General features: G+C 43.5%; 1 protein-coding gene across 4 annotated transcripts; it reads left to right on the forward strand.

Moving 5' to 3' along the window:
* The first annotated feature begins 405 nt into the window (after positions 1 to 405).
* SEC11C (SEC11 homolog C, signal peptidase complex subunit) lies at positions 406 to 19578 on the forward strand. 4 transcript variants are annotated; one of them, XM_025365593.1, is made up of 6 exons: positions 406 to 963; positions 10236 to 10345; positions 13292 to 13441; positions 16420 to 16539; positions 18327 to 18384; positions 19373 to 19577. In XM_025365593.1, the coding sequence occupies exons 1-6, from the start codon at positions 877 to 879 to the stop codon at positions 19424 to 19426; spliced, it is 579 nt and encodes a 192-aa protein (XP_025221378.1). In that variant the 5' UTR covers positions 406 to 876; the 3' UTR covers positions 19427 to 19577. The 4 variants fall into 4 exon arrangements, with proteins under 4 accessions (XP_025221378.1, XP_025221379.1, XP_025221381.1 ...); XM_025365594.1 differs by lacking the exon at positions 18327 to 18384 and having other exon boundaries at positions 19373 to 19578; XM_025365596.1 differs by lacking the exon at positions 13292 to 13441.
* Positions 19579 to 21495: the final 1917 nt, after the last annotated feature.

Genomic DNA, 21495 nt, shown 5'->3' on the forward strand with positions numbered 1-21495 from the left:
TTTGTGGATAAATAAATACAATAAATAATGCATAAACGAGTGAGTGAATGAACCAAAGGTAATCTAGGATCAGAATTGTGATGATCTAGGACTTCTAAATTTAAAACTTTGAGTTCTATTCCAGACTCATTTCCACTTAACCTTGGCCATGTCAGTGAACCTTTCTGGGCCTCTGCTTTCTCGTGTATGAAATTAGGTGGTTATGTATTCATTTAATTAATATCCATTGCAACCCAACTGTGGTCAAGGCATTCAAAGATACTTCCTTGCATTCAAGTGGTACCACTCAAAACGCAGAATTCATTGGCATCCAAGTCCAACCTCTTCCAAGCCCCGCCCACCTCACGTCCATCTTTAGGCCCTGCCCCAATTCGGTTCAGCCCGCCCCCAGCGTAGAGGCACCACCTTTCCTCGTTGCAGTCATCCAATAGCCAAGATACACGGCTAGGTGATTTGCGAGCGGGAGTTAGGTGTCCTCTCGGCGCCTGACCAGAGTCGGGAAATTCGGCTTCTCTTGAGTAGTCCCTTCCCCGAGTTGGCCCCGAGGTATGCGGGGTCACTCGCTGCTCGACGTTCCCTCCGAAGGGTCGGACAAGGCTCCGGAGCCCTGTCGCTGCCCTCCCTAGGAGCCCTGGGTCTTCACTGGCCGAGGTGCCCGCCCCGCGGCATTCTGGGAGTGGTAGTTTTCTTCCTTCAGGTTCCTTCCTGGCTGGCCAGTGCCCAAGACTAGCGAGACTACGATTCCCAGACGCCCAAGCGAGTCGCCGGTCACGTGGCCGCAAGGACGCGGGGCCGGTGGGCGGGGGCCGGCAGGTGCCCCGCTGCTGTCTGTCACATCCAGAGCCGGCGAACCGCTAGGTCCCCAGAGACCCCGCCATGGTACGCGCGGGCGCCGTGGGGGCGCATCTCCCCGCGTCCGGTTTGGACATCTTCGGGGACCTGAGGAAGATGAACAAGCGCCAGGTGACGGAGGCGGGTGGTGAGCGCGCCCAGGCCGGGACCGGCTGTGCTTGCGAGGAGTTGGGGCTTCCAGTGCAGGGCTCCAGGAAGGGCAGCTCCCAGTGACTGCGGCCGGGCGGCCACCCGAAGCTCCCGCGCTGGGCTCTCAGGCCCTGGGTTCTACGCCCACGTGTGGACATGGGTGTGCACTTCCTTGCCCTGACAAGAGCACAATTAGGGGAGGGTGTAGGAAAGGGGAGAATAGAAACCCGTGCCATGGAATGTCAAATGTGGATGAGAAAGCCATAGCCACGCTTGTGGGAGAGTTGACTATGTGAGCGACAGCTGTTTGCGCGTATTTGAAGGGCCACCCAGTGAAGAGGGAACAGATTTCTCTGTGGGGCTTCAGAGGCCTGACTGCCTGCGGGTGGAAGTGGCAGAAAAGCAGGCGAGAGGGAAGAACTTTCCTACAATGGGAGCTGTCCAGCGATGCCTCCCAAAGCAGTTTCTTTCCAACCTGGGCAGTTGTTTTTCCCCTGACCGTGGGTCTGAACTCAGTAATGCTCCCTGTGCCTAGAGAGCTCACAAGCGGTGCGCAATCATTGTGGATTCAACCCACGTTCCCAGCGGGATTCCAGAAGCCTTCTCTAACTTCTGAGATGCCATCATTCTGGCTGCACTATGAATGTAGGAGGCAGTGTAGGGTCTTTGGGCAGCTGGGGTGGTTGAATTCCCTCTCCTGTGTGAGAAGACCTCAGAGGAAAACGTTCCTCTTGCTCTCTCCTTAGCCACTTATTGGCCATCATCACTGTCTTTGGCTCCTTATCTCTTCACTATAAGGTTAAGAGTGAGTAGGGATTGGAAAGGAAGCCCTCTCAGTCAGGAAAAATACGATTATGTAAGCTTCTAGGTAGAGAATTTGGGGGACCTGTAGGGCCTAAATATCACGGTGGATACTAATGCCACTATTACTACTAATAAATTGTGCTAAGAAAAATGGGACCTTCCAACCAAGGGATTTTGCTTGTCTTTGAAAATGGTAATAATCCTTATTATTTTGAGGGCATCCAGTTTCATTTGCTCCATCAGTTGAGATGTGAAAGTAATAATCCTTATTATTTTGAGGGCATCCAGTTTCATTTGCTCCATCAGTTGAGATGTGGGGTGGTGCCCATGGGAGGTCACAACTACTCCTTTAGGCATATGTGTTTTCCCCCTCTCACTCTCCTCCCCCTCCCCCAAGTAGAATTTCAGACGAGTGCAGTCGTGTGGGAAAGTTTGATAATTTCTATTTCATCAACCGTGTTTAGGATGTGGTAATGTCTAGGTGTGCACAGCTGATATACTCCTATTTCTGGAAGATGAGTTGTAGTAGAGATTATCACCAGCTTAAAAAAGTAACTGCTAATGTCCTGAGCATTGATGCTGTTCAATACCCTACAGGAAGCAGAGCTTTGTTTAAAAATTTAGACTTAATGGCTGGGTTTTTAAAATGTCTCTAAAATTAGTACTGACTACTGATGGCTGTAATTGCAGACTGTCAGAAAAGGCCCTCTGATGACTGTATTGATCCCTAAACCACTTTGCCCTTTGAAAGATCAGTGTGTTTTTTGCTCTCAATGATAAGGCCTGCCAGTAGCTGGCTGTATTGCCTGTTTTGTTAGTCTTCTAATTAAAATTCAGCAAGCTCAAATCTACTGCGTCTCGGTACTTTTTAAAAAAGCTTTGTCCATTTGCTTTTTTTTGTTGTTGTTCCTCTTCTTCCCTCCAAAATAGCATCTTATGACACCTTGTCAGGCCTGCATGCTCCACCAGTCTTGAAAGCAGGACCTTCTTTCTCTGCCGCCCCTGCTTACTATTAAAGCAGGACCCACATGCAAGACAAGGGCTCTTTGTTTCTGCAGTGAGGAAGAGAGGAAGAAATACAGCTACTGGCAGTGCTGCTGCTGTCAGCCAGAATCTTGGGTCTGAAATGTTTGCTTAAAACTCTTAGACGTTGGCTGTTTCATCTTTGCTTGACAATGACTTGAGTGTGGACTTACTTCTACACTCTGTCATGAGCATTAAGTACTGAGCATACAAAGTTGGTAGGCAAAGGTGAACAACAACAAAAGCACCCGTGAAATGTGGTGGTGGTTTGGTTTTTTTAGACCCCAGTCAGCTTGTCAGGAGTTCAGTCAAAATTACTTTTCTGGATTCCAGGATTTTAAGCCTAGAATCTGATTAGTAGATTTCTTAAAGTTAAGGTGTTGCAAGTATGATCTGTGGTTTCTTAGTTTGATTTTTAGATTTTTGTGTATTTGGGCATTTCCTTAGCAGGTAGATGGTTTGCTCAATGGAAGCTTTTTTGAGGAATTGATTTTGCTTCCCCTTACTGAACTTTTCAAGCTTGGGAAATTATACGGGAAAATATATTCTTGGTACGAGGTCTTTACTGGATAAGTGGCAAGATTTTATAATTTGCTTTTATCAGGGTGGAACCAGATGGCTTGAAAACTTGTCTAAAAACGGCAATCTTTGTTTAAAACCATGGTTTGGGGCTTTCCTAATTGGATATGTAATTCATTATGGAACAGTGGTGATTTATCAAGTGCTTTCAGTCAGGCAGAGCAGCTGGGGAGGGTTTTGAATGTGAATTCCAGTGAACAACTTCTGCGTTAGCGTGGCGTGACTTGTAAGGCTGATTTTACTTTAGAAGCAGTGTTTTGTTGTTGTTGTTGTTGTTGTTGTTGGACACTCAATATTTATTGAATGAAGACATGAATTTTTTTTATCTCTTCTAAATGCTCACTTCGTTGCATTCTTAAATATTTGCTTTGTGATTTTTGATTTTTTCCGTTATGCTCTTTGAGCTTACGGTGAAATGGTGTAAAGACTTTGATTGTTTCATGGCAACTTTCTGGTAAATATTCTTCATTTGATGAGGGATAAAAGACTACATATTGGGTACAGTGCACACTGCTCCAGTGACAGGTGCACTAAAATCTTAGAAACGACCACTAAAGAACTTAATCCATGTAACCAGAAGAAGCAATGGTTTAACGTATTATAGCCCAACACTTTGACAATGTCTGCTTAGCACTCCAGTTTCATTTTTCAGTCTCCTGGGAATATAATGATAGTTTCATAATTTGCTATTGACACAGTAGCCAAGTCGCTTTAAAAAATGGTGTGTAGGCTGAGTGCAGTGGCTCACGCTTGCAATCCTAGCACCTTGGGAGGCCGAGGCAGGTGGATCATTTGAGGTCAGGAGTTCAACACCGGCCTAGCCAACATGGTGAAGCCCTGTCTCTACTAAAAATATAAAAATTAGCCGGGTGTGGTGGCGCACGCCTATTATCCCAGCTACTCGGGAGGCTGAGGCAAGAGAATCGCTTGAGCCAGGGAGGCGGAGGTTGCAGTGAGCAGAGATCGCGCCATTGCACTCCAGCCTGGGCAACAGAGTGAGACTCCATCTCAAAAAAAAAAAAAAAAAAAAAAGGGTGTAACTTTAATGTTGAATTATATTTATGTTCCTATTTTGATTTATTGCACCAAATACACCAACAATTATCTTAATTCACTTATGTCCTCACTTTCAGTTGTATCCTTCATAATTGCATCAGATTACCTATTGTTACAGTTTTAACATTAACAAGAGACAGTTTTGAGCTCTGCTTTTCCTACCTTACATCAGTCAGAATACGTTTTCAGAATAGAGAAAAGTTTAAAGAAGAAAAGTCAATGACTCGTAATTTCACTATCCTAAAATAGCCTCTCTTAGAGTCTTGGGGCATCTCTTTGTGTTTGTTTTATCGTTTGGTGAGCTCCTACTGCAGCTTACATTTTTCACTCAACATACTGTGTTTGGTCGTGTCATTAAAGTTCCTTTTTATTTTCCTCCCCTAACCCAACCCACTTTCTCCTCCACTCCCGTTAAGTTCTTTATGCATTGTTTTAAATAGTGGACTAATCTGCCATTTTCTTTTTCTTTTTTTTTTTTTTTTTTTTTTGAGATGGAGTCTTGCTCTGTCACCCAGGCTGGAGTACAGTGGTGCTATCTCGGCTCATTGCAACCTCCGCCTCCCGGGTTCAAGAGATTCTTGTGCCTCAGCCTCCCAAGTAGCTGGGATTACAGGCGCATGTGCCACCATGCCGGGCTAATTTTTGCATTTTTAGTAGAGTTGGTGTTTCACCATGTTGGCCAGGCTGGTCTTGAACTCCTGAGCTCAGATTATCTGCCCACCTCGGCCTCTCAAAGTACTGGGATTACAGGCGTGAGCTACACCGCACCTGGCCCCATTTTCTACTCAGTTATTTCCCTGTTGTTGCTCATTTATTGCCTTTTCCACATTATTAGAATTAAGACTGTAATGAATGTCTTCGGGCCATAATTCTCAACCTGCACTCACCATTAAAGATGGTTATTTTATCACTATTTATTCAACAAATTGAATACTTAGCTTTTTGCCAAGCCCATGTTGAATCTTGAGGATACAGCTATGAGCAAGGCTGAAATGATGCCTACTTTTGTGGAATGTAAGGTCTAGTGCAAAAGACACTTTAGGTAATTACATGCTTAATTATGATGCTGATGAATGATATTAAGAAATACAGGATGCAGTGAGAATATGTAATAGGAAGACCTAGGCTGGCCAGAGTGGAGGTTGGCAAACCCCACTGCACCACCTGTTTTTGTAAAGTTTGATTGGCACACAGCCATGCTCTTTCTTTTACATATTGTCTATGGCTGCCTTCCCGCTACATTGGCAGGGCTGAGTAGTTTCAATGAGACTATGTGACCCGTAAACATAAAATATTTACCGTCTTACCCTTTACACAAAAAGTTTGCTGATTTCTGGTCTAGCCGGTCAGGGCAGGGTTCTGTTGGGCACTGGCATTTAAAGGTGGATGTAAAGGTGAGTGTTGGTAAACTGAGGGGTCCAGGGAGGGAGCCTTCTGGGTGAAGGCCCTGGGGTGGAAAGAAGCATGTGAGGTGGAAGCATGGACAGTACTACCAGTGCAGCTGGGGTGAGGCGAGCTTCAGCAGCTGAAGTGGGGCTGGGGGGATATATCAGACAGGGCATTAGAGGCCATATTGTAGTTTAGTCTTCATCCTCAGAGTAGTGGGATACAATCAAAGGGCTTTAGGCAGGGCATAGACATGACCAGGTGACCAGATGTGCATTTGAAAACCAGTACAGTCAAGCACCATATAATGATGTTTCTGTCAATGATGGACCACATACACGATGGTGGTCCCATAAAATTATACCATATTTTTACTCTGCCTTTTCTATGCTTAGTTACACAAATACTTAGCAGTGTGTTACAGTCACCTGTAGTATTCAATCTAGTAGCAAGCTGTACAGGTTTCTAGCCTAGAAGCAATAGGCTACACCGTATAGCTTAGGGGTGTAGTAAGCGACACCATCTGGGTTTGTATAAGTACACTCTATGATGTTCAAACAACAATAAAATCACCTAACAACGCATTTTTTCAGAATGTGTCTGTCATAAAGTGGCGCATGACTGCCCTGATTGTAGCACAGAGAATGGATCGGAAGAGGTGTGCACGGGCATTAGGAGACCAGTCATGAGGCTGTCACAGCAGCCTGATGGGCCCCGTTGGTGATATGATGAGAGTGGTGGCAGTGGGAATAGAGAGAACTGTACAAACTCCAGACATGTTTGGAAAGCCAGAATGTATAGAATGAATGGGTACGGGGTGGCTCCAAATAGCAGGGCGATAATAATGTCATTTACTGAGAGAAGGATCACTAGCACTGAAAGCTTTTAGAGAAGGTAAGTTTAATTTTGACATGTTGAGCAGGAAGTATCTTTAAAGACATCTGAGTGGAAACGTCAGGTAGGCAGTTGGAAGTCTCTGAATTGGGAGTAGTTAGCATGACGGGACCAATGCCAGCATTCAGGTAGAGGAGGAGGTTCAGATGGAGGAGGAGCAACTGGCAGGAAGACAAGAAAGTGGTCAGAAGTGGATGGCATGCCATCGTGGAAGGCAGCGGCCAAGGGTTTGAAGAAATGGTCATGTGTGTTGAGAGCTGCTGGAAGGTCAGGTAAGGTGAGGGCTGACAGTTATCCTTTGGATTTAGTGAGCATGTGACTGATTATGTAGGTTGAGGACTGAATTTAGATGGTGAAGAAGGGGAGCAACTTGGGGTAGACACTGTTTTGAGAAGAGCTGTGAAGGAGAAGAGAGAGTGTGAAAGCTGGAGGAGGATGTGAGGTGGAGGAAGGGTTTGCGATGGGAGAGTCTTTAGCTGATGGGAGGAGGAGGTATAGAGCCATGATTCAACTTTCACTGCACCTCAGAATCACCCCACCCCTCCCAGCGATCCAGCTGGTCTGGGATGGACTTTCCAGGGCTTCCCCGATGATTCTAAGGTGCAGCCAAGGTTGAGAACCAATGGTATAGAGCAGTGGTTCTCAGCTGTGATTCCCACGCCAGCAGCTTTCGTGTCGCCTGGGAATGTGTCTGAAGTGCAGTCCTCAGGCATCGCCAGCTGATCCTAGTGCACACTGATGCTTGCACGCTGCCGCTGTAAAGAACGGTCCATGTACCCAGAAGTCAGAACCACGTAGAACCACCTGGGAAGTCTCTATTTGAACTTCCTGAGTGTCTTTCAGCCTGACTTTTCCAGGCCTTGTGTATTTATTTATTTATTTATTATTTTTTTGGAGATGGAGTCTCGCTCTGTCGCCCAGACTGGAGGGCAGTGGCCAGATCTCAGCTCACTGCAAGCTCTGCCTCCCGGGTTTACACCATTCTCCTGCCTCAGCCTCCCAAATAGCTGGTACTACAGGTGCCCGCCACCTCGCCCGGCTAATTTTTTTGGTATTTTTTAGTAGAGACGGGGTTTCACCGTGTTAGCCAGGATGGTCTTGATATCCTGACCTCGTGATCCGCCCGTCTCAGCTTCCCAAAGTGCTGGAATTACAGGCTTGAGCCACCGCGCCTGGCCGGCCTTGTGTATTTTAAACTGTATTTAAACTGTGTTTAAAACTGTATTTTAAATTGTACTCAATGCTCAAAAAGAGTTCATACCACCACATTCCAGCTCAGTTAAAATTGAATTTGGATAGTTGAGGAAAATGATGTTGCCCAGAGCCACGTGATCCAGGTCCTCACTCCAAACTCAATTCAAAAGGATGTTCTGGAAAGCTGGTAGGGAGCTAAGGTGGGATCTAACTTGTCTAACATCACTGCCTCCAAAACACTAAAACTGTATTAATAGCAAGGAGGTTTTAGAAGTTATCAGTTACTCCAGGATACGCCCAGGAGAGGAAACAAGATCAGCCAAATACTAGAAGCTGGAAAACAGATGGAAGAATGGGAACTGGCACAGCCAGAGAAAGCCAGGATTGGAATGGCACTGGGGGAGGCTGTGGCTCTTCAGGTTTGTGAGGCAGAGAGAGTCCTGAGACCCAGGAATTGGTGTCCCCAGAACTGAAGGTGAAGGGGAGATAGGGCTGAAATAAATTTGATTGGGTAGAAAGGCATAGAAGCAGTGAGACCCCCCGCTCTCCTGTCTTCCACCCAGAGGCCTCACCTTCCTCAGCAGAGGTCTGGGAGTTCATTGCCTGGAGAGGGGAACGGAAATCTCTGGAGGAGGGGCTGCCAGGCCTGGTAGGGTTGTGGCTCCCACCCTATAAGTGACTGTGCACACTACATGCTGAGGGTAGAAAAACAGAAGTGAGGGGTGGAGGACCTGACAGAACATGGGTCCTCAGGTATACACAGAGGTGAGCACAGGTGCCAGGAGAATAGGCACCTGCGGCCCGGTGGAAGGGGGTCATTGAACCAGTGGGGATAGACCCACGTGGGGATAGAGCCATTTTGGTTCCGGGGTGTGTTGCTGAGAGTGGGTGGCCCCAGTGGAGGGAAGATCTTTGGAGATGTGGATGGGGGCCCAGGAATTAAGATAGCACAGTGTTGATGGACCACCCACCTGGCTCTGCAGATCACCCCAACAACTGCAGGGGTTGTGAAGAGGAAGATTGAGGCAGGTACCAAAGTAAGGAGCCTCCCTGGCGGGCGGTGCTGGCGATGCCGGCGATGCCATGAGGGGCTTTGATTTTGACTGGTCCTAGCCACAGCAGCCTTAGTCCCTGTTGCGCCTGGAAGGAAAGCGGATGTTTGGGCTGACAGGTCAGCTCCAGCCCGACAGGGTGTTGGCACATGGGCAGGTGTTGTTTTCTCCTTTAGTCACCAGGAGTTGGCAGGTGCAGCAGGCAGCTGTCAGCAAGGAAGAGCCTGTGCTTCAGCTTGTGCCATGCTGCAAGGAGCGAGGCAAGCCCAGTGGGTCTAAACGCAGTGGTCTGAGGTAGAGTGGGTGGGCTTCTACCTCCTTCTCAGAGCTGATGTAACTAGTGCTTATGCGTTAACTCGTGTGACCCGCCCACCTGTACTCTTTTTTTTTTTTGTAACGGAGTCTCGCTCTGTCGCCCAGGCTGGAGTGCAGTGGTGCGATCTCGGCTCACTGCAAGCTCTACCTCCCGGGTTCACGTCATTCTTCTGCCTCAGCCTCCTCCCAAGTAGCTGGGACCACAGGTGCCCGCTGCTATGCCCAGCTAAATTTTTTTGTTTTTATTTTTTAGTAGAAACGGGGTTTCACTGTGTTAGCCAGAATGGTCTCGATCTCCTGACCTCGTGATCTGCCTGCCTCAGCCTCCCAAAGTGCTGGGATTACAGGCGTGAGCCACTGTGCCCAGCCCCTAACCAAATATTTGTTATTTACCTTTTAAAACATTTATGAAAAATTTAAACATTAAGATGTTTAACGTTTCTGTTCACTGGTTTTAAAATGTCATTTTTAGATGCAGGATGACCTCATTGCCAAGCACTATAGGACTCGGAAGCTTCCGTTTGAGGCTAAAGGTAGTTGTAGGTGAATCCACAGTGTGCGGATCTGGGTGAGACCTGTGCTCAGCATGCTGCACTGTGTCTGGGAATGGTCTTCACCGGGAGGCTCTGGTGGCAGGCCTTGAGTAGTGGAACCCTCTAGGGTGTAAGGTGCTGGGAAATCCCGAAGAGGTGATGAGGGCCTCCTTGGGGCTTTAACAAGACAGGCCTCACAGATTGCTCTTTTTTTCCTCCCCTCTCTCTCACTTAAGGAGAGATATTTGCCAGGCTCTTTCCAGGGACAAAAGTTGAAATACTGCAGAATTTTGTCCCTTGTGTTAGTTTCCTGTCCTAAAACCGTGTCTTTGGAAAAGTTTGATGAGTGCATCTCCAGCTTCAGGGTGGTGGGTCTTCTGCTGCTGGTTTTCACTGTGGTTCCTCTTTTTCATTCCAGCTCTATTACCAGGTTTTAAACTTCGCCATGATTGTGTCTTCTGCACTCATGATATGGAAAGGCTTGATCGTGCTCACCGGCAGCGAGAGCCCCATTGTGGTGGTGCTGAGGTAGGTCCCCCAGGCTGGCCTCCAGCCTCCAGCCTCCATCACAAGGCTGCCCTGGGTCTGAGGAGCAGAGCAGCCTTAAGTGAAAACCTGTATGACAGCTGAAATTCAAAATTTTAATTGGATAAATTATTAGTCTTTATTGATACCTATTTTGAGAATGTTTCTTTTTTTCTAGCTTTTGAAAATCTTATCTTTTTTAGATATTTTAGAGCTTTAACCATGTTGGTGCTCGTGCACCTAATCCATTTCAAATGACAATTTAATAATATGGTATTCATGCATTATTTCTATACAAATTAATTTTTAAATATAACTAAAAATGTTACTTCATTTTCTTTGTACCAAACAGGCAGGGAGTCTGTATCCCCAGTGCGTAGCGTTGTGTCTAGTATTTTTTTCAAGCTTCTTCAGTAATACTGGTGTATTGATGGCTACTATCTTCTTGAGACTATGATGCTTATAAAAGTACAGCATGTTTATTTTAGAAAAGTTACCACTAGAATTAACTTCACACAGCCATAAAGCCATCCAAGGGGAAAAACTTAACATCAGTTTGAAATCAAATGGCCGTGTTTGGGAGCTGGTAGGTGCTTCAAGATGCCATCTGTCTGGTGTGTCTTAGGTCATCAGAGCTGTTGTTTTCAAGGTGGCATGGTGGGCTGTGGCAGTAACTTGGGCAGAGTCACAGCTTACCAGGGCAGGAGCCGAGGCCAGAACATAGGGCTCTTAGCTCCCATACCAGTGACCTTTCCCTCCACCGGGCCTTGCCACCACCTTGTGGGGTCATAGCCATGATCCACGCCCCACCAGGCCGCCCTCATGTGGTTGGCCAAGGGGCACACTTCTAGAGATGGAGTTTCCGTGAATTTAGAAGACTGAGGCCAGCCTAGCTCACAGCAGAGCTGTGGGACCTCCGACCCACTCGTGTTTACACTGTGCTTTAGGGAGGCCCCTGGCGTTGGGGTGGGTGGATTAGGAGTGGGGAGAAGGGAAGTACACTCATGGATTCAGGAAACCTTAACCTTGCTTCACATGTAACAGTTCCACGCTTGTGTGTTTTATGTGGTTACACTTCCTGGTAAGATTTCATTTGAAGGAAGGATTTTAAGGCTTTTTTTTTTTTTTTTTTTAAAAGAAGAAGGAATTTAAAACCTCAAATTTAGATGGACCCTCTCCTTTAACAGACAAGGAACCTGAGGCCCAATGAGGCCAGGCCTCAAGCATCTCCCAGTAACTTTTGGCAGAGCCAACACTAGATCTGAGATTTCCTGGCCCTCCTCAGATGTCACAGACATACTTCCACACAGGAGCTAGTGTGAAATTGCTGCATTTAGGGACTTTTTTTTTTTTTTTTTAAAGCATCCTTTGTAATGTTAAAGCAATTTGGTTTGTCAGCATAAACCAATGACATCCCTAAGGGATGTGTGGTTTTTGGGGGAATCTGGCCCATGAGGAAAGCAAGCAGACATTGATATTAGTGAAACATTGAAAAGAACTGCTCTCCTGATAGGACATGATAGTGACCCTTGATGTTCAACTTCAGGACACCTATGGCCTCTGTCGTCTGTGCAGGGATCTTTTCCTAGCTGCAGTTCTCTTACACTGTTACTTTTCTATCAACATCTTCCCACTGTATCTTCAGGAATTTTGTTGAAGGAGTAAAGATGAAGCCACAGATGAGGAAATTATCTTAAGCATTTTAGCTTTTTTTTTTTTTTTTAACCCTGAAACAATGTTTTATTTTCAGAAGAAGACAAAATAGAATTTCATATTGGGGGACAGAACAAACTCAAATTTGTTGACTGTGATGTTTTCTCTTAAGTCAGTTGTATTTCTAGCCCTTTTCCCCTGTCATTCAGATTGGCTGATTTTGAATGCTTCATCCATGACCATACTTAGTGGCACTGGTTTGACAGGCTGCATTTCTCCTTGCCACCTTCTGCACCTGCTGAGATGTTCGAGGTGGGCCAGGCTGGAGGGAAGGAGGGCAAGCTTCTCGAACTCTTGTTGGGAGCCATGGTTTTCTTTGTTTCCGCTACTGCTGCACGGAGCTTCAGTGGTTCATTCTCCTCAGGTTCTTCCTGCTCAGCAGCCGTTACTCGTCCTTGGTTGCACAGCCCCCTGTCAAGCTGTATTTCTAGGTCTTATTCTCTCACGTATTAAAGCTAAGAATTAGCACACACATGTGTATGTATGTGTGTATATATATATTTTTTATATATATATATATATTAAAAAAATGAACTTTTCAAATTTTAGCTTCCAGCTTATTGCAATTTACTTTGAATCCACCAAAGATTTTGGCACAGGTTTAAATTGGTATCATGTGGAATTATTTATTGACTTCCACAATAACCCAGTCCATGTTTGTTAGAATTGGGCTTTTGTAGAATATGGTGGAATTCTCCACCATATTCTCCTGCTGCTGCAGGAGGCGAAGGACTTGGGTTCCCGTTTTGTCCCAGCCTCGGTTTGGCATCAGGGTGGGTCGTGCTCCCCAAGTGCTTTCATGTGTGCCTCATTTCTTAAGTAAGGATTGCAGTATCCTAAGTGCTGGGGATCTGCTCTGAAACAAAAGGATTGCCCTAGATGATTAGCTGTAAGTCTGCAGTTCTGGAGGAAAACGCTACTGTTTTTGTGGATGCAGGACTTTTTTGAAAGCTAAAAATTGGTAGCTTTTACTTCAGAGTTGACGTTAATCCTGGTTTCTTTTCTACCTGATACGAACTGCAGAGGGTCCTGCCAGTGCTCATGACACGTTAATGTCAGTAGAAGTCATTTCCTTTCGCACATGTTACTACCTTGAGCAGTCAGAAGGAAGTCGCAATGGCTTGTTTTCTAGCTCCTGAGACCTACTTGACTATTGAGTTTCACCTCTGACATGTTTATTCTGATCGCCTTTTGGACACAGGGTAATGCTGATACTGACTTTGTGCTTCTTTCTAGTGGCAGTATGGAGCCGGCCTTTCACAGAGGAGACCTCCTGTTCCTCACAAATTTCCGGGAAGACCCAATCAGAGCTGGTGAAATAGTTGTTTTTAAAGTTGAAGGACGAGACATTCCAATAGTTCACAGAGTAATCAAAGTTCATGAAAAGTAAAGAGGCTTATTTCTTTTTGGTTTTGTTTTGTAAATTTTTGGTAGATTCATGGCTAATTAGAAACTAGTAAAAGCACAGGATGATGTCGTAAGTTCTGCCATTTTCTCCCTGGGTGACTTTGGACCGACTGCGTAACTCTTTCTGTAGGATGAGAGTTGTGGTAGTTAAACCCACAGTAACTCACAGAGTGATTATGAGAATTAAGTGAACTAATGTTTACTAAAGCAATTCAGAAACTTAAATTGCTGCACAAATGTAAGGTGTGATATATTATGACATGGTAGTTATTTGAAGGAGTTCAAAGAAAATCAAAACAGTTTTGATATGAAAATTATTTTCTGAAATGCAAAAAAAACTAGCTGTTTTTTCTATGTTTGGCCAAAGTGGCATCTTCAGCAGTAATATTAGTCCTGGATGGATAAAAATTCCTTTTCCAACTCATCTCATGATTTGGTCGTTGCATATTCTGCATTAATTTTCCATTGCCACATCCCCCACTCCCCAAACAGCCTTGCTGTTAATACCAGCCATGACTGACTTATTAAGATCCTTTTCTGGAACCGGAAACATTTACTTCTTGCTCAAATGTATAAAGTTCCCATGAGAGAGTACTTCACATGATTAGTAAAAGTGTTACATTTCATATATACTTGGTTATTCATTTACCTTTATGCAGCTTAGTATGGATTTTTATCTGTATGAGTCAGAATTAAATTTAGGTATGCCTAGGTATGTTTTTTAATAATGGAGCATTTCTCACTCTGTATGTGTGTGTGTGTTTGAGTTTGACAGAGAGAAGTAACTACTTGTACATATCTGGTATTAGATTCCCATTCCATTCACTGCTTCTTTTTTTGAGATGGAGTCTCACTGTGTCGCCTAGGCTGGAGTACAATGGTGTGATCTCCGCTCACTGCAACTTCCGCCTCCCGGGTTCAAGCGACTCTCCTGCCCCAGCCTCCTGAGTACCTGGGACTACAAGCATGCACCATCATGCCTGGCTAATTTTTTTTTTTTTTTTTTTGAGACAGAGCCTCATTCTTGTCTCCTCGGCTGGAATGCAGTGGCGGGATCTCAGCTCACTGCAACCTCTGCCTCCTGGGTTCGGGCAGTTCTCCCTTAGCCTCTCTAGTAGCTGGAATTACAGGCACGTGCCACCACACCTGGCTAATTTTTGTATTTTTAGTAGAGATGGGTTTTCGCCATGTTAGCCAGGCTGGTCTCAAACTCCTGACCTCAGGTGATCCACCCGTCTCAGCCTCCCACATTGCTGGGATTATAGGCGTGAGTAACCGCGCCTGGCCCATTTACTGCTTCTTCACAAGTGTACCCCACAGATATGGATACTTATTCACTTCACATTACTCTAAACATGAGAACAATCCAGTTTCATCCTGTGCTGATACACTGGTCCTGTGCTAACGGTTACTTGATGCCTACCTGTTAGATTCCTGAGGAAGAAGCATCCTCAATCATGATGTGACAGTACTTGCACTGACTTACAATTAATTTCTAAAGATGATCAATTGTTCCAAGTTGAGGAAATGATTATTTGCTCTAATTTACATGAATTATGAGACACTGTCAGGATTTTTATCCTGATTTCCTTTATAACCGTGTCTGCAAATCAGCTTGCTCTTTTTAATATGGTTTCAAATCTTTGGGGGTTTTTGGCATTTTATCACATTATAATAGTGCATTCTTTTTTCGTCTCTCTTATTGAAAGAAGACCCTCTTTACAGCTCCATAATACTACAATATTATGTTTCTAGAGTCAAGGCTATCTGAGCACCAGTTTAGAATGCTTAAAATGGGTCCCACATGTCTCTTTAACACACTGGTGTTATGCCATTTGTGATTCTTGTTTCCCTGCAAATTCTACTTTATGCTACTGTGGTCAGTGGTGAAGGAAATAATGCAGTAACAAATTGTGCATTTGGCAAGGAAAAGGAAATCTGAGGACAGCCTAGAGCACACTTGCATTTAAATTACCTTGTGCTCAAATCTGTGTGGTCTAGGATTAAGTTTATATCTAGAGTGAAGAGGAATATCATCCATGTTAACAAATTGGTCTATGAGGCTGGGCATGGTGGCTTATGCCTGTAATCCCAGCACTTTGGGAGGCCGAGGCGGGTGGATCACTTGAGGTCAGGAGTTCTAGATCAGCCTGGCCAACATGGCAAAACCCCACCTCTACTAAAAGTGCAAAAGTTACCTCGGTGTGGTGGCTCACACCTGTAATTCCAGCTACTCAGAGACTGAGGCAGGAGAATCGCTTGAACCTGGGAGGCAGAGGTTGCAGTGAGCTGAGATCGCACATGGCACTTCAGCTTGGGTGACAGAGCAAGACTCTATCTCAGACAAACAAACACACAAACAAAAAACCAAATTGTTCCATGAGGTCTAAGAATGAAAACAGTTCAAGTCCAGCACAGGTTGTTAAACCAGCTTCATGTCCTGACTTCTGGCCTGTTCTGACTTGAAATGAATGAAGTGAGCCTGGAAAAGCTCCTTGTCAGCAGTGTTTTTGTGTATTACGAATCTGGACTTGAAAGAATTGCACAGTGGTGATTCACATGATTTTACCTACTGATGAATGACACGAATACACTTGTTTACAGGTTAAACAAATATTAGGTCCTAGTATATTCGTCATTCCCAGAAGCCATGTGGTGAGAAGGAATTCTTCATTGTGTGCTGTGCTGGAAGCAAATTGTTGCCCTTGTGCTTGGTCGTGCTTTTTGTTGTCACGGTTACTTGAGTGTTTTGGAATTGAAGTCTACAAAATGGTCATTAGGTTTGTGCTTCTGTTGAATGGTTGTCCTAAGCAGTCATCTTAGATTAAAAAAAGGTCAGGTTATCTTTGTTTTTCTAAATGCTCCTGTCTGACAGTAAAGTCTTGGGTAAACTAATATTTTTGTAAATGATGCTGTGCTGAAAATAATTTTTGAGAGGACATTATTTTGCTTTCCAGAGATAATGGAGACATCAAATTTCTGACTAAAGGAGATAATAATGAAGTTGACGATAGAGGCTTGTACAAAGAAGGCCAGAACTGGCTGGAAAAGAAGGACGTGGTGGGAAGAGCAAGAGGGTGAGAATTCACCTTTAAGTTATATAGAAGTCTATGGAAAACACTTAGAAATGAAGAAATTAAATCGATAGGCTGAGTCGTTAATTACAAATCAGGAGAGTTCTAAGCAGTTCTAGAGTATCCTGTGAAGACAAATACAACTTATAAATTCCTAAAGACCTAAAATCTAAAACAGAGCCCAGTTACCTATATGATGGGTTCAAATCTGTTTAAAAATAAATCCAGCCAGGCGCGGTGGCTCACACCTGTAATCCCAGCACCTTTGGGAGGCCAAGGCAGGAGGATCACTTGAGCCCAGGAGTTCAAGACCAGCCTGGGTAATATAGGGATACCCCATCTCTATTAATAAAAATTTTTAAAAAATTGTTCTTAAAAAATGAATAAAAGTAAATCCTCACTGAGAGATTAGTTATTTGTGGATTTTAAATAACCATTACAAGAAAGTCTCCCAGAGATAACCACTGTTTAACATTTCAGGGAATGCTGTAGATACTCTCTGGGCTGGTACAGATGTATGTTATACATATATATAATTTTACTTAGAATTTGATTGTTTTTCACCCAGCAGGAAGTTGGAAATAGCTTTTCGTGTCAAATCTACATCTATATCTTTTTAAGTGGCTACAAGCTGTTTTATTGCGAATACAAATTTATTTAACCAATTTATTTAACCCCTTTTGGTGGACACTTAGATTATTTCGTATTTTTCGTAACTAGAAACATTTCTGTGATACATCTTTTAGTATTCATCTTTGTATAGTTGTCCAGCAATGAGTTCTGCTTCTGATTGACATAACAGAGAATGTGTCCTCATTAAAAACCAAAAAAGGGAATTCTTCCCCTCTCGGCAACCCGTTTTATGTTGAACAGATGTAGAAATGTTTTTTTCTCTTACCTAAATCTCACTAGCTTTTTAAGGCTGGAGAGACTGGCTACCGTTTTGTAAGATTTAGCGTTATCAATCAGATTGTGGCTTACGGCTCCTTTCTACTCCTTTAACCATTTTTCTTTGTTGCATTTTCACTTGAATATCTCCGGGGGGACCAGGAGGGCTTCCAGTTAGTCCATCCTGTCTTTCTAGACACTCTGGTGAAAGACTTTGGATAAGAGAGAGGATGGAGCTACTGATGTATAAAAGCCTGGAAGGTACTATGGGTGTGTTACCTTGTCTCCCACGAGCAGAGGTGATTGAGACCTGGGTGCATCTGATTACATATTGCTGTTAATTTTGTCAGCGTAATCATTGGCTGGTTTATGCACTGAACCTCCTCTCTCTGGGCTCATAATCATATATGAGTATAAGTTATGCTATTCACATTTGTATTTGCTACCCAATACATTTATTTGTTATATCTGACAAGCACTGGGAAATCAAAATAATTATTTGCATTACAAACTCATTACTCATGTGCTTTGAAAGCTTTATCTAACAGCAGTTTTTATATAGGCTATCTGAATCTTCTCTTCTAAATAAAAACTAGATTTGTGAAAGTTGCCTATTCTTTTTGTATAAGTGGCTTAACTATTTTAATTGTAGCAAGTGAAGACAACCAGCATCACTATCTCAACTCAAGTGCCTACTTAGAAAACTTGTCCTGGCTGCCAGTGCTGATGCTCCTTACTAATAAAGCTGTTTGAGACAGGGCTGAATACATCCTTACAGCCCCGGTCAGTGGCATTCCCACGTACGATTCATTTCCTAAGACTGATTTATAGTATTTTCAGATGTTGCCATCATCATGTTATAAACAATTTTTATATCTCTTGCTTTTTATCCCACAATTTAGGTTTTTACCATATGTTGGTATGGTCACCATAATAATGAATGACTATCCAAAATTCAAGGTAGGAATTTATGTGTGTCTATATTTGTTTACTTAGTTAAATATTGGAGCTTTTATTTGTGCAACTGTAAAGAGGCAGTCTTCTTAAAACATGTTGCCATTAATAGGCCTGCAGAATATCTATAGTTAACCACAAATTAATGTAGTCATTTAAAGTAGCAACATTTAAATTAATTATTTAAAATAGCTACTTTCCCCCTGTGTGTTCATGTTCTAATATGGCATTTATCTAATTGCTGCTTTTTATTATGGAAATTTTCACACACACACAAAAGTAGTCCCATAAACTAGTAATGCTTACCTCTCAACTTCAACAAAAATGGTATCTCTTTCTCTCTCAATATATATGTGTATATATGTGTGTGTATATATCATATATATGTAAATGTGTGTGTGTGTGTGTGTGTGTGTGTATATATATATATTTTTTTTGGACGGAATCTGGCTCTGTCACCCAGGCTAAAGTGCAGTGGCACAATTTCGGCTCACCGCAACCTCTGCCTCCCAGGTTCACGTGATTCTCCTTCCTCAGCCTCCCTAGTGGCTGGGATTACAGGTGTGCACCACCACGCCCAGCTCATTTTTATATTTTTAGTAGAGACAGGGTTTCACCATGTTGGCCAGCCTGGTCTCGAACTCCTGACCTCAGGTGATCTGCCCGCCTTAGCCTCCCAAAGTGCTGGGATTACAGGCATGTATCTATATTTTTTAAAAAAATCACTTGACAAACAATGGGAAACCTGCGTAAGAGTAAGCACAGCATTTGCTGTGTTTGTTCGTTGTCTGATCTTCAGTCCATCAGTATATTTTTAGGTTTTTGATCATAATGTGGCATTGAACAGCTCATTTAGAGAACAAGGCATGGGGGGAAGAGGTAATCTTTTGATTCTGTCCTCAGCCCAGTATTTAACAGACTTCATCTGAATACATTTACAGACCAAATTTCTTTGTAGACCTCACAGTGATTTTCCATTGTGTTTTCTTTCCAGTATGCTCTTTTGGCTATAATGGGTGCATATGTGTTACTAAAACGTGAATCCTAAAATGAGAAGCAGTTCCTGGGACCAGATTGAAATGAATTCTGTTGAAAAAGAGAAAAACTAATATATTTGAGATGTTCCACTTTCTGTATAAAAGGGAACAGTGTGGAGATGTTTTTGTCTTGTCCAAATAAAAGATTCACCAGTAAAGATGGTTTTCTTTTGTGGAATCTGATTTGAATCTGCTCAATCTCTCTGCCAATTGTGGGAAACTCTACACTGAGTGTGAGGGTCTGTACCACTTCAATAACAAGGCAGGCTGTTTAGGGCCTGGCCTGCTAGTGGGGCAAGGCATGGTCCACATGTATAGTTGTAATGTCTGAGTTTCAAAAGTAAAATTCTTAATATAATGACATTTCTGGGGGTAAACAAAGAGGCCCTTAAAAGGACATAGTTTCTTATTAAAGTATAATCGGAGAAACTAAGAAAGCCAACATCTTTTAGAAGGAAGGGATGTAATCTGCTTTGTTTTGTGGTATGATATATCTTGAGATAGTTTGTTAAATTATTTGAGAAGTGTTTAATAAATTATTTAAAATGGTGCATACTCCTTTGAAAAACTGCAAAAACTCCAGAAGGGTAAAAGTTGAAAATTGCAAAAACTACAAAAGGTCTCTTTCCTCAGTTTTCCCTTTCCGCTTACCAGGGATATCCACCATTAAATTAGATATTTGCACGCTCTATAGTCCTGCAGAGAAAGTAGACCCTCTTGCAAGTATTTATCAAGCGCTTTTACCCAGCCACTGTCTGATGTGCTGGAGGTACAAAGTCCCTGCCCTGACGGAGCCCACACTGGAGCAGGAGGAGCAGATAACACACGAGCCTATGATTTCAGGTACTGGTCATTGCTATGAAGAAAGATAAAGCATGTTAAGCAGATAGAGGGTGACAGACGACACTGCTTTTCAGATGGAAGTCAGAGGAGACCTCTCTAAGGAGGTGACATTAAGCAGAGTTGAAGGAAATGAGAGGGAGTGGAGCACATAAATCCCGGGAAGTGCATTGTAGCCAAGTGCAGAAAAGGGAGTGCTGTTGGCGGGCTAGAGGGTTCTCACACTTTAAGGAGTACACAGCCACCTGTCTTGTTCACGGCTGATGCGGACTCAGGAGGTTTGGGGTGAGCCTGACGTTACGCACTTCTAACACGCTCCCAGGGGATGCTCATGCTGCTGGTGCCCACTTTGCATAGTGAAATATTAGAGGAATCAAAAGGAGGCCAGTGATGTTTTAAAATGCACTCTTCAGTTTTACTAAAATGTTCTCTTTTCACCAAACACAATGATGTTGACATCCTTTCAATCAGGACTTACAAATCTACCTCATTCTTTTACATTTGTTCATTTCTGATCTAAGAATTTAGAAGCCCTAAAAGTCACTTAACCACTTATGTGGCCTCAGGCGAGTTAACTTCCCTTAGCCTCAGATGGAGGATAAGAACTGCACTTACCGAACGGGGCTGTCGTGAGCAATAAGCCGCATGGTCCTTGACACGTCCACAGTATCCGCTCGATAGACGTTCCCTATTGTTGCTCATTTTTTCCCTTTCAGTGTAAACCTGTGTCACACCTGTATGGTTACTTTTCCTGAGTGAGCACCTGGCTTGGTAAGGACCAGCGGGAGTGATCTGTTGGGGACAGCTTGCCCTTTAATCCTTTCTCTCTGCTAAAATAGGCTATTGCAACGATAATGGACCTTGAACTGTTGAAATCAGCAAAGTCAAAGAAAAGAAGATTTACAGAATACTTTCTAAAAACATTGTTCCCTTGTGCCCTGTAATAAATTGTTTTCTTAAGAAAAAATGGATTTTTTTCCCTTACCTAAAACTGGTATTTTAAAATGTTGAGTCAAAATCACATTATTTTATCATTTTCTTGGGCTTCTGTAAATTTAAAAAAAATTCTTATCATGGCTAAGCTTTTTGGTAATTCTTTGAACATGCCTAACATTCTGAAGTGAACTTTACAAAGACACCTAAGAACCCTGACAGGGCTCAGCCAGTGCCATTGAATTGTGGATTTTAGTGACAAAGATGTCTTTTGACCTCCCTGATGCTGTTGGTCCTTATAAAATGG

Source organism: Theropithecus gelada, chromosome 18, assembly GCF_003255815.1.
Source record: "Theropithecus gelada isolate Dixy chromosome 18, Tgel_1.0, whole genome shotgun sequence".
Classification (NCBI taxonomy): domain Eukaryota; kingdom Metazoa; phylum Chordata; class Mammalia; order Primates; family Cercopithecidae; genus Theropithecus; species Theropithecus gelada.